This window comes from Egretta garzetta, unplaced genomic scaffold (assembly GCF_000687185.1).
Source record: "Egretta garzetta isolate BGI_Z169 unplaced genomic scaffold, ASM68718v1 scaffold69, whole genome shotgun sequence".
Taxonomy (NCBI): domain Eukaryota; kingdom Metazoa; phylum Chordata; class Aves; order Pelecaniformes; family Ardeidae; genus Egretta; species Egretta garzetta.
Window position 1 is genome coordinate 1143354 of NW_009260790.1, and position 15147 is coordinate 1158500.

Here is a 15147-nt window from a genome sequence, read left to right on the forward strand (position 1 = left end):
AAGGTCTCTGCCAAGAGAGATCTGTCTGCCCAAATCTCTCGTAATGCTTCCTCAAAAGTAATGACAGCCGGGAAGATTTGTGCTCTTTTCCATTCCTGCATAATATGTCTGTTGTCACCCCTTACACAGAAGAAGGTGAAAGAACAAATAAGTGATAACTGTTTTAAAACAGGTAAATCAAAGTATGCAAAAAACAGGTGGCTTGCATTAGCATACACAAATCAGAGGCTGGATGCAAAATTAAACCCTAGCTGTCTCATTTCCAATTAAATACTCCAGTTTAGAGAGGGGATTCTGAGGCCTTTCTGCACTGTTTCATAACATCTGTGTGCAACAGTTTGGCTGAATCCTGGATCCTTCCAAAATTTGTATCAAGAGGGACCTACAAGTGGCTCCCCTCTTCCACATCTGCCCCTCATGATGTGAGTGTGTGTGAAATTCAGATTATATAAGACAGATAGAAGAGTTACAGAGAGTGAGAGCAGCAGCAGAATGGATTGAAGTCCTATGTAACACGATAGGGGTGTTAGCAGGGTGGCTTTTTGGGGTGGAGAAGCCAGAGTCTGGCCTGTCCTATTCTTTGTTCCAACTTTGACAAAAACATGCTTCTCATCACAGGAAGCCCGAGAAGAATTTGCCCCTGGGAATGACAGAAGCTCCAGCTGGAAGAGGGCTCAGACAGGATTAGAGGCAGAACAAAAAGGTCAGGCTTGTGCAGTGGCACTTTCTGGTCTGAAGTATAAAAAGCAATTTTGCTCTGGAAGGTTTCTGGAATGCCCATGGCAAAAACATGACTGAAGCCTACAGTCTGCTGTGGAGGTAGTCTCAGTACTTTAATCAAATTGTACTTGCATATCTCAGGTCACCAATACCACACAGTAGCCTCACCAGCTGATACTACAGACTACAGTGGTTTCTGCCCAAACTACAGCACAGAGACAGTCACCTGCAAAGAAACTCAAGACACTCATGCTGCCTGTTTGGAGATGTCCAATTCTGACCTCTTCCAAAAAGATCACCTCTTCCTCCTCTAAGAAAATTCAGGTTTATGGAACATCTGTATTCATATTCCACTCCTTCACTTCTTCAATGCTTTCATCTTCCTAAATCTTTGCACTCTGTGGGGTCTCTTATTATTGTTCTGCAGAAAAACTATTAGCCAGCAGTGGTGCAAATCAGAGGCAGAAACAAAGCATCTAGCAGGAGGAAGAGACACTGCACCAACAAGAAATTGTGTTTCCTGTTTCTCTAAAAGTGGATGTCAGATCAGCAAGGCTTTTCTAATCAAGCAGAAATCCTGCAGCCACTTTGGATCAGCAAAAGAAGTCTAGATGTAATGGCATATCTCAGTTGGGTTTGTCCTCATTTTCTTTGTTAAAGGAGCAAGATTAACTTTCTTTTGCTTTCTTGGACACCAAGAAGCTTTAATGGCATTCACCCCAGAAGCAGATACATGAGCCATTTACTCCTTCATTTGCATCTTATCTGTGCCAATTGTCACAATCAGAAACTTCGCAGGAAGATGCAAGAACCCATGTCAGGCAATTACAGAGGAGCTGGCCTACGGAGAAACAACTTATCCATAAGGATCTAGAACAGAAATTGTAGACCTTTTGCAAAAGGCTGCACCATTGCTGAAACAGTTCTACTTTGGGATCAAATAGCTATAACCAACTTTTGAACTGTTAAAAGATATAAAAGAAGAGACTGGAAGGCACTATCTCAGCCAGCTGACACTTGACCTATACTCTGAATGTCTAAAGATTTAAGATTTACTCTTAAACCTACACATTATGGACATTTAATTACCCATAGATTTTCATCTTTTAAAATCCTGTTAATAAACTGGCCTCCATAATACTGGAGTTTGACTGACCATGCTGCCTGTAAAAAACCCATCTCTTTTCAATTTTAAGTAGACTGTCTTTCAGCAATACTTAATGTCCTTTCATTTGTCCACTATGAATAGGAAGGGGCATGGGTTTTGACTTACATATTTTGCAGATTTCTTTCCATCCTACCCTCAGATATCTCATCTCTAAAAAGAACAGCACTGAATTCTACAAAACAAGTAGTGCAGAGACACCAGAGTCCAGAGAGAGGAGGATTAGATGCCAAACTGATGAATTTGATGAAATATTATCTAAATTCAGAAATACTGCAAGCATAGAGTTACCCTCTACAACTTCTGGGGAATATATTAGTAGCACTTGCTGCAGCTAGGGCTGGCTACCTGCTAGGGAGTTACCTTCCTTAAACTTTTATAAACTCATCCTGTTTGGACAGCCTTTTCACATTCTGGACATCTAATGTGCTTATGTTATTGAAGTGCCAGAACTAGTCACCAAGAGGGCTACAATCCAATAGACAATAATTGCTGAAAACTATTCACTTCCTAACCCTCTCCCACACCCCCTTCAAGACAGAACTGAGTGAAGTCTTTCCTGCTCTCCCCAAACTTTCTTGGCTGAAACCTGTTCCAGTTTTATCCTGTAAACAACCCTGATATGAACAGATGAACTGGGAGGGGCCAGAAAGCTCTTCATAGCTTCAGGGCGGTGGAGGTAAACAGAAAAATAGTATATAATATGCTTTGAGACAGACTTCCAAAGTGCATAGACTGACAGGAGGGGTCTAAAAAAAAAAAGTCACTTCTTCAGGCTCCACCTTCAGAGACTCACTTCATTGGAAGAAAGCTAGGTACCAGTCTGCTGTAGCACTTGCAGAAAGTTTCATACCTACCCCAGCTGCATTCAGGCTACCCGCAGTCAGCTGGAAGTTTTCTGTTGCTGTAAGCAAAAATGCCAGCAAGATCCACTGCTCAGCTGGCATGGCTCTGCATTGTCACTGTGTCTGTGGCAATCTATCCAGCACTGCTGCAGAAGCCTCCTAAAAGGAGAACAATCAATGGGAACGCACAGTCCAAGATGACAGGCTGCTGCGATGAGATTAAGGAGCTCAAGTTGCAAGTAGCCAACCTGAGCAGAATGCTACAGGAGCTGAGCAAGAAGCAGGAAGGCGACTGGGTGAATGTGGTCATGCAGGTGATGGAGCTGGAAGGGAACACTAAGCAGATGGAGTCCCGCCTCATTGATGCAGAGAGCAAATACTCCGAAATGAACAACCAGATAGATATCATGCAACTCCAAGCAGCTCAGACGGTCACACAAACTTCAGCTGGTAAGAAGGGAGTTGCCAAGCTCCCAGATACACCTCTTAATGGCACAAAATGAACTAACTACTAGTTCTTAATGCTAAAGTGTCCCACTAATGTGATTAGCTAGTATGCATACTGAATACTATTGCTTAAAGTCCTCCTGTAGGCAGGTGATCCTGTGAAAACTAGTTTGAATTTATCTGTTAGAAGTCCAAAGATCTATCCGTATTTTAATATCTATATGTCTGTTATCAGGGAGTGGAAAAACTGAACAGGTACTGTATTTTTACAGTGAGGAACTCAGTCTAATATTTCATTTTCTGAGTACTATGTTAGTAATCCAAAATGAAAGGGAACTGGCTTCATCAGAGAATTCCTTGGCCAGTAATATCCTCTGAGTTCACAGCGCTGACAGGGGACTAGAAGTTGGTAAAACAATTGGAAATGCACTCCAAGTATTACTGGAGATTTGTAATTGTATCTTTATGACTACCTCTGAACCAGAATAAAAGTGATCCATTATTTGGGTGATAATTCTCAAAAATTCAAGGCTGCAGATGGTGCAAGACGCAAACTGTGATATAAGCCTAGCCAGAACAGTTAAATTGTTCAAAATTCTTTCTTCCCCGAGGGAAAATTTCACTGCACACAGTAATTGCACAGGCCTGTACTAAACGTGGAATGCAGTTGCATTTTGTAGGTCAGCTACCAGTAAAGCCACTTCTAGAAAAAAGTGTCATTTTTGTTGACTTCTCTTAACACGAAATTCACCACAACAAGCTTAAAGCTCAAAAAGAGACCGCTGTTGTCTGGGATGACTGGGTTTGCCAAAAGGCTTAGTTCGAATTTTTTCTTTTTTTGAAATGCAAAGGAAAACCCTCTAAATTTATTTACTAAATTCTTCTTATGAAAAGTTCCACTTTGCTAGTTTTGACACTATTTACTCTAATGAATCTCTTTGGAGCTGTAGTAAAAGTTTTGAAAAAATACAGTAAAACATGGAAGAAAACTGGCCCAGAAAGTACGTAAAACAGACACGTCTCATCTCACCAGGTAAGAGACATTTAGTCTGCACTAAATTGAAAACTGTCAGAATGGATAAAGCCTTGCTTCAGCTAGTTTATCTTCCTCAGAAGAATAGCTGTACATTTTATCATCTTCAAGTCAGCTCCTGCACAGGGAGGAGAAGGGGCTTGCAGAGACTGACAGATTGACTGCAGCTAAAAGCCACCATCTCTATCATAGGCTCTAATGCAGAAAGTGCTGATCAAATATGCCTCATCTGCAAATTTAGCAAACCTTTTCAAGCACACAATTCAAAATGGGCATCTGGCAGTGGGCCTAGCCATTCTATCAGATAAGTCCTTATGATTCAGGAGGGGGACAGCAAACACATACCTTTTTACCTTCCAGCACAGACACACAGTAGCAATGTGAAGAGAAAGCAGAGATGTCTCTTTGGATAGGAGAGGTAAAAACAAACCAAACCAACAACCCAAAAAAACCCCATCAAAGTCCCAGCGCTACAACCTCTTTTTCCAACGTGTGCATTGATCAGAACTAAACCATTTCAGGAAAACATAAGGCTTGTGGAAAGCCTTCTTCAATTAATCACGCCTTGTTTTACAAATTATGCTTTACAGAAACCACACTTACAGGGGAGTTGTTCTTGCTGTTCAGATTCTGACTTTCTGGTTCTGATTCAAGTAGATGCTGTCTATGACTGCTCATCACTTTACCAGAGGAACTACCGAATCTCTGGTGTTTACAAGCTACCTCCTGATGAATTTTTGGGGAGTCCAGATCTGGAGGTAAGGATGTCAAGTACCCAGTGTATATTACATGCCTTTTCAATTATAATCAAGAAATACGTATCTACCACAGAGATGAAAAGAGCACATACTGAGTTATGATACCCTGAACTTTAAATAAGCATCTTTATGTATGCAAACTTCAAGGAAAAGAGTGTACATTTAAGAGGGAAACAGAAAAAGGGTTCATTTAATAAATTTTTTCCATGACTTTCAAACAAAATAGGAATTTCTTCAAGTTGTGAAATCTGGAACAATGCTTTGTCTTAAGAGAACTAAACCTTCTTAAGTCTGACAAGTAAACACTACCTTTTTTCCTGTTCTAGGTGTTCTGTGACATGGAGACAGATGGTGGTGGCTGGACTATCATCCAAAGACGTAAAGTCGGTTTGACATCTTTCAATAGGGACTGGAAACAATACAGAGAAGGATTTGGCAATATTCGGGGAGATTTTTGGCTGGGAAACGAGAATATCTACCGACTTTCAAGACGCCCCACTGTTCTGCGAGTGGAGTTGGAGGTAATTAACAAGGTTTTAATTTCAGCAGCAAAAGGGTTTTTGTACAAAGTGATTCTCTAGTGGCAAACATCATCTCCTAGCTCTATAGGAGGCCCAAAGAACTTGCATGCTTTAATTACAGGAGAAGGTAGGATAGACCTAGTGATACATTCAAGGATAAGACAATTACATTCTCCACCATGCAAAATCAGTAGGACAACCTTCTGTCTGAATACAGATTATGTCTTAGCGAACATGTGGGGCTCTAGAGAATCCTGCAGAACCCTCTGCAGGGAGAGATCGAACTGCTGACCGCCTCAGATTTAAAGATTCACAGAGACGCCCCATATGTATAATGGAAAAAGTGAGCTGAAAGGCTTTATACCTAAAAGTCAGTCTTTCAGAGAGGAAAAATAATTGAGACAGCACACCGAGACAAGGACCTTGAATGCAAGAGCTGTGCACCAGGTTTCCATACATATTATTTAATACCAGTGCAGATAAGACTTGGAAATCTGATGCTTTGCTCTGGGAAGTTTCTTTGCCTTAACAGATAAGTTTCTGCAGTCTGAGACAGAAAAAACCTCATAAAAAATGTAGGACTGAGAATAAATACGTGCATGTTGCGTATCTTACCACAGATGGTGGAATCTTTATATAACTATTCTAATAGGACCTATATTTCTTCATTGTTCTGCGGCAGGACTGGGAAGGTAACATACGCTATGCACAATATAAGCAATTCACCCTGAGCAACGAAATAAATAGCTATCGTCTTTTTCTGGGGAACTACACTGGCAACACAGGGCGTGATTCCCTAAGGTACCACAACAACACAGCCTTCAGCACAAAGGACAAGGACAATGACAAGTGCGTGGATGACTGTGCCCAGTTCCGTAAAGGTAAAACACACGTAAACACCTTCCTGTCCTGAGAGAGCTGCCTGGTTAACTTGTAGAGAGCCCAGGACTCCCTCTTTCCAAGTAACTAGTAAGTAGCATCTGGATGGCAAATCAAGGGAGAGGTGACCAGTTCTGAAACACACACTTATCAGTTATGTGGGAAATCTGGCAATTAAAGCTGATTTACAGTGCCAGACTGTTATAGACATGGGTACTCTTCAAATGATTTAGCATATGCTCTCACCTACACATACTGTTATCCAGCCCATTATGCATATTTGCCAATCTGCCAGACTATCTCAGATGTTGATGCAATCCAGTGATGTAGGAAGTTATTCCTGTATATACATATATATATAAGGTTTTTATTTTTTCTTACATTATGAGGTTTCAAGTCCTGGTATTAGGGTCTTGTAATTATTCTCTGATATTATCATCCTACATGCACCTCAAGGTTCAACCTGAATTCTAATCTTTATTCCTACTCTATTAAGAGCCTCTAACAAGGTTACTCTCTTAATTCAATTTATTATTTTTATATGAGGTCTGTCACAAAGATAATTGTCTTCACTGTGTCTTGCCCTTTATTTTTAATTTTCCTATTATACCCCTACGTGATATGCAAATAAAATTGTTAATATCAGTCTCAATAAAATAAGGCAGCTTACTTGCATAGTCCAGAAACCTTTCAAATGCTTTAAGATGCTCAAGCTAAGAACCCAAATTCATTTTCTATGCTAACTCTCAGATTCAGAGACAGACTATTTCCTTGACATGTTTCTAAGAGCAATGAGCAACTAAATGAAAAGCTACTGGGCTAATTTGACTGTGTAACTGTAAAGCCTTTATGTATTTAGTATCTATGTAAAGTTTTGAATTTACCTGCAATCCCAGCTACTAGACCTATAAGCTCCAGGGATTAAATAATGCATTCTGGTCATTCTCCTCAGGAAAGAGCAATAATTCTTATTATTAACTTTAAACATACGTTTTGTTTAAATGGCTCACCAGGAGTCTATTAATTTGTTTTTTGAAAAGGTGGATATTGGTACAACTGCTGCACAGATTCCAATCTGAACGGGGTTTACTACCGTAAAGGAGAACACACCAAGAATATGGATGGCATCACTTGGTACGGTTGGCATGGATCAACCTATTCACTGAAGAGAGTTGAGATGAAGATCCGGCCAGAGGATTTCAAACCATAGAGGGAACCAATATTTTATTGTACAGCTACACGACACCACTGCACAGAAGATGGGCAACAAACAGTTCAAAATCAGCCAAATAATCATTCATTTCATCTAATATGTGCAACAGCTACATACTGGCTATGTACACACACAAACACTAAGGCACACTAAGCACCAGCCACAGCCACTAGCATTATCAGGGCTCAAACTTATTTCTTCCTCTTAAGGCTCTTTTCAAAGGGAAAAATACTGTGTTAGAATAGGTTAGAACAGAATGCACTTACAGCACCTTCAGAAAACGTACTGGTGTGTTGTCACTAGCATTGTGACTAGTGGGTTGCCTTAGTATTAACCAGCCAGGCAGGGACTGAAAAAAGAAAGCCTCCTTGTTACCTCTCCTTCAGTGTCTAGAGAAAGCATCGCTGAGTAACTCCTTCCAAGAGGGACTCAAATCACAAAAATGACATACTTGTTTCAAGCCAGAGGAATCAGAAGTGTCCCTGATGTCTTTAGTTTTCCCACAGAAGAAATAATGAAGCTCAAACATTTTGGATTAGTGTTGCCCAGGTTCTCTCCTGAAGTTTTACTGCCACCTCCTGCTGCTGCCTCAAGTAAGTCCCCACAGAGGGCTGCACCCAGCAGACAGTAACCCTGGAGGAAAGGATGTGTCCCATATGCTCTGTGATGTTTATTCCTATCCACAGATCACCTAAAGGTTGATAAACTAGAAAGCAGCTTTCTGGGCTGCCACCAAATTATTTCTAGGTTAGAACATAAGCATGCTATATGTCAGTAAGACTAAGAGAGAACAGCAGGTTAGCAAAAAAAAATATCCAGATCCAGCCCCCCAGCCAAAAAACTCCACTCCAACACTTAAAACCACTATATCCATGAGCAAAACACTAGTACACACCAGAGAATCAGTAACTGCCAAAAGTTATTCAAACATAAGAGAATGTTTGCTAGCGTACTGCGCTGAGGAATATTAAAATCTGTTCTGAAAACTCCCCCAATTATAAGTTACCTGGAGATGTTGTGTCAAAAATCAGTATGTTTCTCCCTTACGTAACACAGTGTTAAAAATAACAGTTAAAAAAAAGACTCCTCCTGTAGCCATACTGTTGTTTGAATATGTTGGAAGAGATAGTTATAGTTAATATATCTATTTTTATTCACCTTAAAGAGAGTTTGAATCTAATTTAAATTGTTCAGCCTTGTGTGAAATGGGAGATAAAGGTGTCTTGGGAATTGCCTTACATGCGTTTGACTATTCATACAGTACATTTCAAACTGTGTGGAACTATAGTTGGAACTATTTTAACTGTGGTCTATAAAATGGATTTTTAAGCATTTCTAAACTTTTTAATTTCTAATAAATTGTCTTTCATTTTTAATCCTGCTTTACTTCAAGTCTTTGCTCCTTAAGTTGCTTTTTGATAGACCAAGAAACAGCTGCACAAGTGATTGAGGCCAGAAAAGGGAATACACTAAATTCTATGTTTTCCTCAGAAAAACAAGAAAGGACAAAGGATGAAAGAATAAAATAAGAGGGGGAAAAAACAGAGAAGCACAACTGTAAGGAAGTAGGAGGGCTGAAAAATTCACTACATACAGACATAGCTAAGTTTTTGCTCAACCAAAAGCAATTTGCTCATCTCAAACGGTAGAGTTAACATTTCTGTGAGACGAAACAGAGATTCACATTTTAAAACATGTAGTTTAGTACCAAATCCCACGCAGGTATTTCAGACTAACATCTTTCTTGTTGACAAAGCTCAGGAAACAATATGGTCTTGTTACAATATCTTCTATTTGATATATGAGGAATGAGACCTATCTAAACTAAATGAGCAAAATTTGATGAGAAATTTTAATTAGGAGCTTCAGCTTTTCAGGCTTATACGTAGGTGTAGAAATCTCTCTCACCTAACTTACAGCAACTCCATGACATCCCATACTGAACTTGAAGGGTGAGAGGTGGAAATCAGAAGACTCCACTTTTCCTGCACAACTTCCTACGGCTTCTATCGTAATTTTAACTGCATAAATACAAGGGCAGAACTCAGCAGGTAGGAGCATACAGCTGCAAGCTAGTTAGTAAGCCTACAACAATGTCTTGTGGCAGAGTGAATTCCTAAGAATTGTCTAGATTCATTGTAATGGTATCCTAAATTGGGTAGTGATGCAAGAGCAGAAGTCTCATCAGTTGTGGTCCTACCTTATAAGAGACTCTAGAATGGCTGGGGTGGGACCCTTTTGAAATTCCAGCTCCTTGTAGTGAAGGGCCTTGGCATACGCTCGACATTTTGCAGCTCTTTCCCCCAGGAGGACAATGCCATTATCATCTCTCAAAGGTAATGGACCCTGGATAGAAGCACATAAATCAAAGGCAGAATGAGCATAAACTCTTCACACCCTTCCCATAGATTAGACATCAGCCAGCTAGCCAGCATTAGAAAAAGAGTTGTCTAACAGCATCTCTACCTTGTCGCTGTGTTCCATGAATTCTGCCAAGTTCAGCAGTGTCTGAGTGACTTCTGCAATGTCCTGAGAAGTCAGGGCCAATTCAATGCTTCGGATCAGCTCATCCTGCTGGTCTTCATTCAGTTCAGACCAGCATGAAACAAAAGCAGCATTGAAGAGATCTCTGAGGAGGAAAGCAAAAAAGAGTGAGAGGTGGGGATTCTGTATTCATGAGAAAAAGTCTGTTTGACAGCAGACTTGCCTTCATATTTGGAGAGAGCGAGCTAGAAAAATGCATTTACATGTCTATCTGCAATAAATAGTGTTTAGCTTTTATAAAGCTAACTTCCATACCAAATACTTAGTGAAACCTGTATTTTAAAAATATATAATAGGATGAGATACAAGAGTAGAAATATTGTACTATCATATGCTAGCAAGTATTTTAGGCTAGACCAAACTCTTCACAGCAGCAAGGATGCTCTTCTCTTCTGCTATGAAGAACCAGGCCTAGTCTGTCTTAGATCATCAGTTAACAGTGAAAAAGATGATTGTACATTTCTCTGGACACACATGCCACAACACTTGTGTTTTCTGTGCTCGCTAAAGCTGGAGTTTGCATTAGTGGCAAAGCTTCAGAAGTATGAAAGGTGATGAAAAACAGATACAGTGACAGCCCTTGCACTGCTAGTTCCATGGAGAAATACTGTAGGATGGGTTTGAGGTGCATGGAGTATACATGGAGAATGCTAGCATTACTTCTGCCTACCTAAGAATTGCTGACTTTTCATCATGCTGCTTGCCCTTCTATTTCAAAAATGATAAAACTCACATTTAATTAAACCAGGAATCAACACTTTTCTCGCAGCAGTAGCCAGATTCATATGCACCGAGATGTGCAAATGCACATCATCAAGAACAAATAAACAGGCAACTGCTTATAGAAACACAGTTTGTCCAGACATACTGTGTGCAAAAGAAATAAAGCACTATGGCTTATTCCACTCAGAGGCATTTTTATTCATCCACAGTAGATCCTTGAAACTATTGCATACTCTACTGTTTTTCCAGCTTTGCTTTTACGTGCCTTATGTTATTTCTAGACTAATATGCAGAATTCCACTGAAAGATTTTGTGCACATCACTGAGCAGTCAACTGGAAAGGGTGGAAATGAAATCACGTTGCCAGCTATTTGATTTGTCCCAAAGCAGGAACTATCTCTATTTATGAAACCCAAGAGCTTTTAAGTAATTTTCATTTTCCTTATAATATATGGCTTGCATCTGCAATTTCAAGTGATCTGAAAAAAACAGAATTACTCTACCGAGCCATGGGATTATATGCCTGAGCCAGAGCCCAGCATGAGCGCAAAGAGGGTGAGGAGGAATCTTTCAGTAGCTCCAGACTCAGTCGTCTTAACCATTCCAACCAGTCATCTTTAGAAACTCTTCTTGCTGCTCCCCAGGCCTGCAGTACAAAGCAAGACAATTCAACTACCAAATGAAGCACTATCCAAAAGCAGAGGAAATCCATGAGCAGGCAGCATTACTTCTTTATAGCTCAAAATCACATTGCTGAGATTCCCTTTTCAATTCCCTGAAATCCATTACCTTTACCAGATAATTTGCAGTACTTCAGTCTCATTTCTAAGAAATCTTCCCTAAATGTATTCCTGTCGTGACATGCCAAGTATTTAACATGAATAATTCTTTCCCTCCAAAAATACATCAAGAGCTGAAGCCACTGTTAAAACATCATCTTAAAAATACTTAATGCATTTAGAATTACATTTTTGAGTCCAGGATTTTCAAACCAATCCATCCCACTACCGAACTGAGTGCTACATGCATTAACTATTCAAATTAGCTAGTGCTTCACTGTTAAGTTCTATACTGGCTTCAAGAGAATGTAGCACTAAGGTATAAGAGAAATAGATGATGATAAAAGGCAGAGGCTCCAAAATACATGTCTCTAGAAGCTACAGATGATCCCTTGTGATCTAGGAAGTTTTGCACATACTTCACATAAAGTGTCAAAATTACTTCATGGCCATTTATAGTCTGATAATTCAGCTCCTATCTTTGAAGTTGCTTAGCACCTTCTGATTTTAAAGAGTCTCAGACACAACTTTGACCTCAGTTTTGTACAGAACTGGCAACAGAAAAGAGATGTACGTAAATGTAGTTTAGATGCACTGGACAAACTCCTCAGGTGTGACACAGTAGCTCCTCCCTTCTGTAGCAAACTCATCCTGTGCTGTGCTCCAGTCTTACCTTCTGCAGGTTGATGGTGCTAACATGTAATTTCTTCATGGGACCTGTTTCCACCGGACCACTGGCCAAAGTTTCTCCCTGGTTGCTTCTCAACATTCGGTGCTGATAAATCAGGGGATCCTCTTCTTCATCAGCAAGTGTATAGCCCTACAATAAATGGCTTACAATGAAGACCACACCCACACATACAAAAGCAATTCTCTACAAGTCAAATGGATGATAAAAGTCAGAGTGCTATCCAATCTCACAGCAAAACTTTTTGTGAAAACTACTGTGTTTCATTATAATGATTACACCTTCATAAACCAGAGCACTCAAATGATATCCCTTTTCTATTCAACGTAACTGTTAAGATCTTAGCTCCTAGTATTAAAAGCCAAAATAACACACCTTAAAAAAAACTCTTTCCTATTTGACTCACTAGTAAGCTGAGAACATGAGCATGCTGCTGGTTCCACACTAATCAAATTGCAAAGCAGTTACTGAGGTTTTGGAATACTACAGAAAATACTGAGATAACAAGGTCTCCTTAAGTCCTGAAACTGCATAAAATAGGGTTAATCCACACTGAAGAACTACTGAGAAAAAAGTAGTAACACCAGCTACAAGCCTAAGTTCTCACCTAGAACGTGCAGTGATTTTTCTATAGGAAATAACTGATACGAATTAACAATAATTTTCCCAATGCAATCTCAAAGTCTCCTTAAAAAGCTATACTTAACACACGAATACAGCAACATCAATTCTCCATTTTATGAGTAACTCAAAGTGAAGTTTCCAGCTACATCTGTTTCAACATGAAAACATCCCCAAAGTGCCCTTACGCAAACAACTGTATACTTGTCAACTCACCTTTACAATTCTGCAGATAAGAACATCATAGCGTTGATGGTTAATTCTGTGTCGCACCAGAACTTTGTTCACCATTGGGATAAAAATCTGGTACTGTACAGGGGAACACATCAAAAGCTAGTTATCTCAGTGTCACCAAGAGCAGCAGTAAAATTCCATCTTTGTTTCATTGATCTTATGAGAAACCAACTCTGAAAGTTTGATTTCAGTAACTCCTAATTCCAGAAACAACTAAGAGAAGAAAGAACCACTTTCTTTAAAGTCCAGAATGAATGCATATTACAAATATTCAACTTTAAAGCCTTGATCTTTGGGACAGTCCCTCCTTCTATAAGCTTTCAAGCTTAAGAAGAATATTACCTTCTTTCCCAGCTGGAACACCAGGGAGGAGAGGGTGTCCATTGCAGTTGTTCGTAGCTCAGGGCTCTGATCTAGTGTTCGCACAATAGGATGAATAATCCGTGAAGCATAATCAGTGAAATCCAGGGACTCTGTCAAGCGGTCAACTGTTTCTAGAGCAGCTCTAAAGTCAGAGCAGAAAGAAAGAAGGACTTATCCCTCATTGTATAAGACAGGAGAAACGAGATCTAAAAATACATAAGCGATTCATGCTCAGTCCTCCTAGGCATCAATAGTAATAGGAAAAACAGGCCCTTGCAGGACAGCTTGCAAGTTGCAGTGACTAAAATACTGGCAGGTGAGAACCAGAAAGTAATAGTCTATACCCAGGAAAACCTACTAACAGCACTGTGACATTCAACCAAAGATAACCTTCCATAATGATTTAACAGAGCAAACCCATGGAAGGAACTAAGCGATAGCTCATTCTACAGATAGCTAGGGCAGCCATTGCAGAACTTGGATATCACAGGCAAAAGAGAAAAAAAAAAAAAAAAGACTGCAAAGCCACCAACACTTACTTGCGAGCCACCACTGGGACATCGGGGGCATCAAATAGCTTAACAATGGGAGGTAGTAACAAATGAAGGTAGTCATCCAGGTTAGCTCCAAAGAGCTGGATCGCATTCAATAGCTGGAGGGAAAAGTGACCCAAAGTGATTCAAAAAGTCATGAAAGAGATGCATTTTAAGTCGGTATCAAATGAAGCGTTGCTTCAACCCTGCACTTTAAACAAAGCAGTGTCTGCATCATTTCACACCAAGCCACTTGCTTGCAACACACAAGCAAGAAGCTCTGCTAGAGCACGGCACATTGGGCAAGCACCTGCCTCAGCAATACCCAAATCAACCCAGCTAGCTGCTGCAGCTTCCCACTCACCTTGACAGAGACAATGCGACTCTGACTATTGTCATGCATGAAGACCCGTAACATGTGAGGAATGAGCTGAGGCAGATAAAGTTTGAATTCGCCTCCCAGAGCTACCACAATTTGCTCTATAAGTAGGATAATTGTGCTCTGTATGGAGTTGTTCATGACCCAGAAGTCCTAGAGAAGAAAAAAAAAAATTAAACAGTTCAATTGAGCTGTACCAATTACAAGAAAAGCAAACTGTAGCAGAGAGTCTCTAGATAAATTCAAGATTGCAGGTAAGGTCTATACTTCCCTTATAGACTAACATAAATTGGCAGTTTTGGTCTGTTTTTAAAACACTCTCCCTTCAGTATATTTACAGCTGTTAAAAACAACCTCTAGGCAACTGATTTTTCCTAATCTTTAAGTGTTTGCAAATAGTAAGTGAAAATGAAGTGAAATGCCACCTAGTTGTGAACTCCAAACACTTCTTGCTGAACCTATGTTTCTGGAAGTAGTAAGTGCACAAAATCCAAGCATTCAAAAGAATTCTGCACCAGCAGAACCTAGGAGCTGCTCTTATTGCAGTTACTAGTAATAATGTATATTATGAGTTCAAATGCATGTTATTTCAAAGTACAACTATTACTTCAAATGCACTTCATATGAATTTATTAAATAGTTGATACATTTGGTTATGACAGAAACACTATCCACCTTTTCTCACAGCAAAATGCTGGCTTA

The 15147-nt window shown here is 39.8% G+C and overlaps 2 protein-coding genes across 9 annotated transcripts in view; one reads left to right on the forward strand and one right to left on the reverse strand.

Moving 5' to 3' along the window:
- MTOR (mechanistic target of rapamycin kinase) overlaps positions 1 to 15147 on the reverse strand; it is a 68515-nt gene that overhangs the window by 38087 nt on the left and 15281 nt on the right. For all 7 annotated transcript variants that reach the window (XM_035901798.1, XM_035901794.1, XM_035901796.1 and 4 more), the window contains 8 exons: positions 14431 to 14598; positions 14073 to 14185; positions 13513 to 13675; positions 13153 to 13245; positions 12301 to 12447; positions 11352 to 11494; positions 10048 to 10210; positions 9782 to 9927 (listed from right to left, as the gene is read on the reverse strand). In XM_035901798.1, coding sequence (XP_035757691.1) covers positions 9782 to 9927; positions 10048 to 10210; positions 11352 to 11494; positions 12301 to 12447; positions 13153 to 13245; positions 13513 to 13675; positions 14073 to 14185; positions 14431 to 14598 — 1136 coding nt within the window. The remainder of the gene's footprint in view (positions 1 to 9781; positions 9928 to 10047; positions 10211 to 11351; positions 11495 to 12300; positions 12448 to 13152; positions 13246 to 13512; positions 13676 to 14072; positions 14186 to 14430; positions 14599 to 15147) is intronic.
- Positions 2745 to 8698, forward strand: ANGPTL7 (angiopoietin like 7). 2 transcript variants are annotated; one of them, XM_035901801.1, is made up of 5 exons: positions 2745 to 3180; positions 4865 to 4968; positions 5295 to 5489; positions 6172 to 6370; positions 7409 to 8698. In XM_035901801.1, the coding sequence occupies exons 1-5, from the start codon at positions 2802 to 2804 to the stop codon at positions 7576 to 7578; spliced, it is 1047 nt and encodes a 348-aa protein (XP_035757694.1). In that variant the 5' UTR covers positions 2745 to 2801; the 3' UTR covers positions 7579 to 8698. The 2 variants fall into 2 exon arrangements, with proteins under 2 accessions (XP_035757694.1, XP_009644742.1); XM_009646447.2 differs by having other exon boundaries at positions 4868 to 4968.

What these genes read in the sequence shown, in the direction of transcription:
- ANGPTL7 (XM_035901801.1), top strand. Translation starts at nt 2,802, where the DNA reads ATGCCAGCAAGATCCACTGCTCAGCTGGCATGGCTCTGCATTGTCACT. An exon ending in GGTCACACAAACTTCAGCTG is followed by an intron (nt 3,181 to 4,864) that starts GTAAGAAGGGAG and finishes TTCTGATTCAAG; the next exon opens with TAGATGCTGTCTATGACTGC. An exon ending in CTGTGCCCAGTTCCGTAAAG is followed by an intron (nt 6,371 to 7,408) that starts GTAAAACACACG and finishes TTTTTTGAAAAG; the next exon opens with GTGGATATTGGTACAACTGC.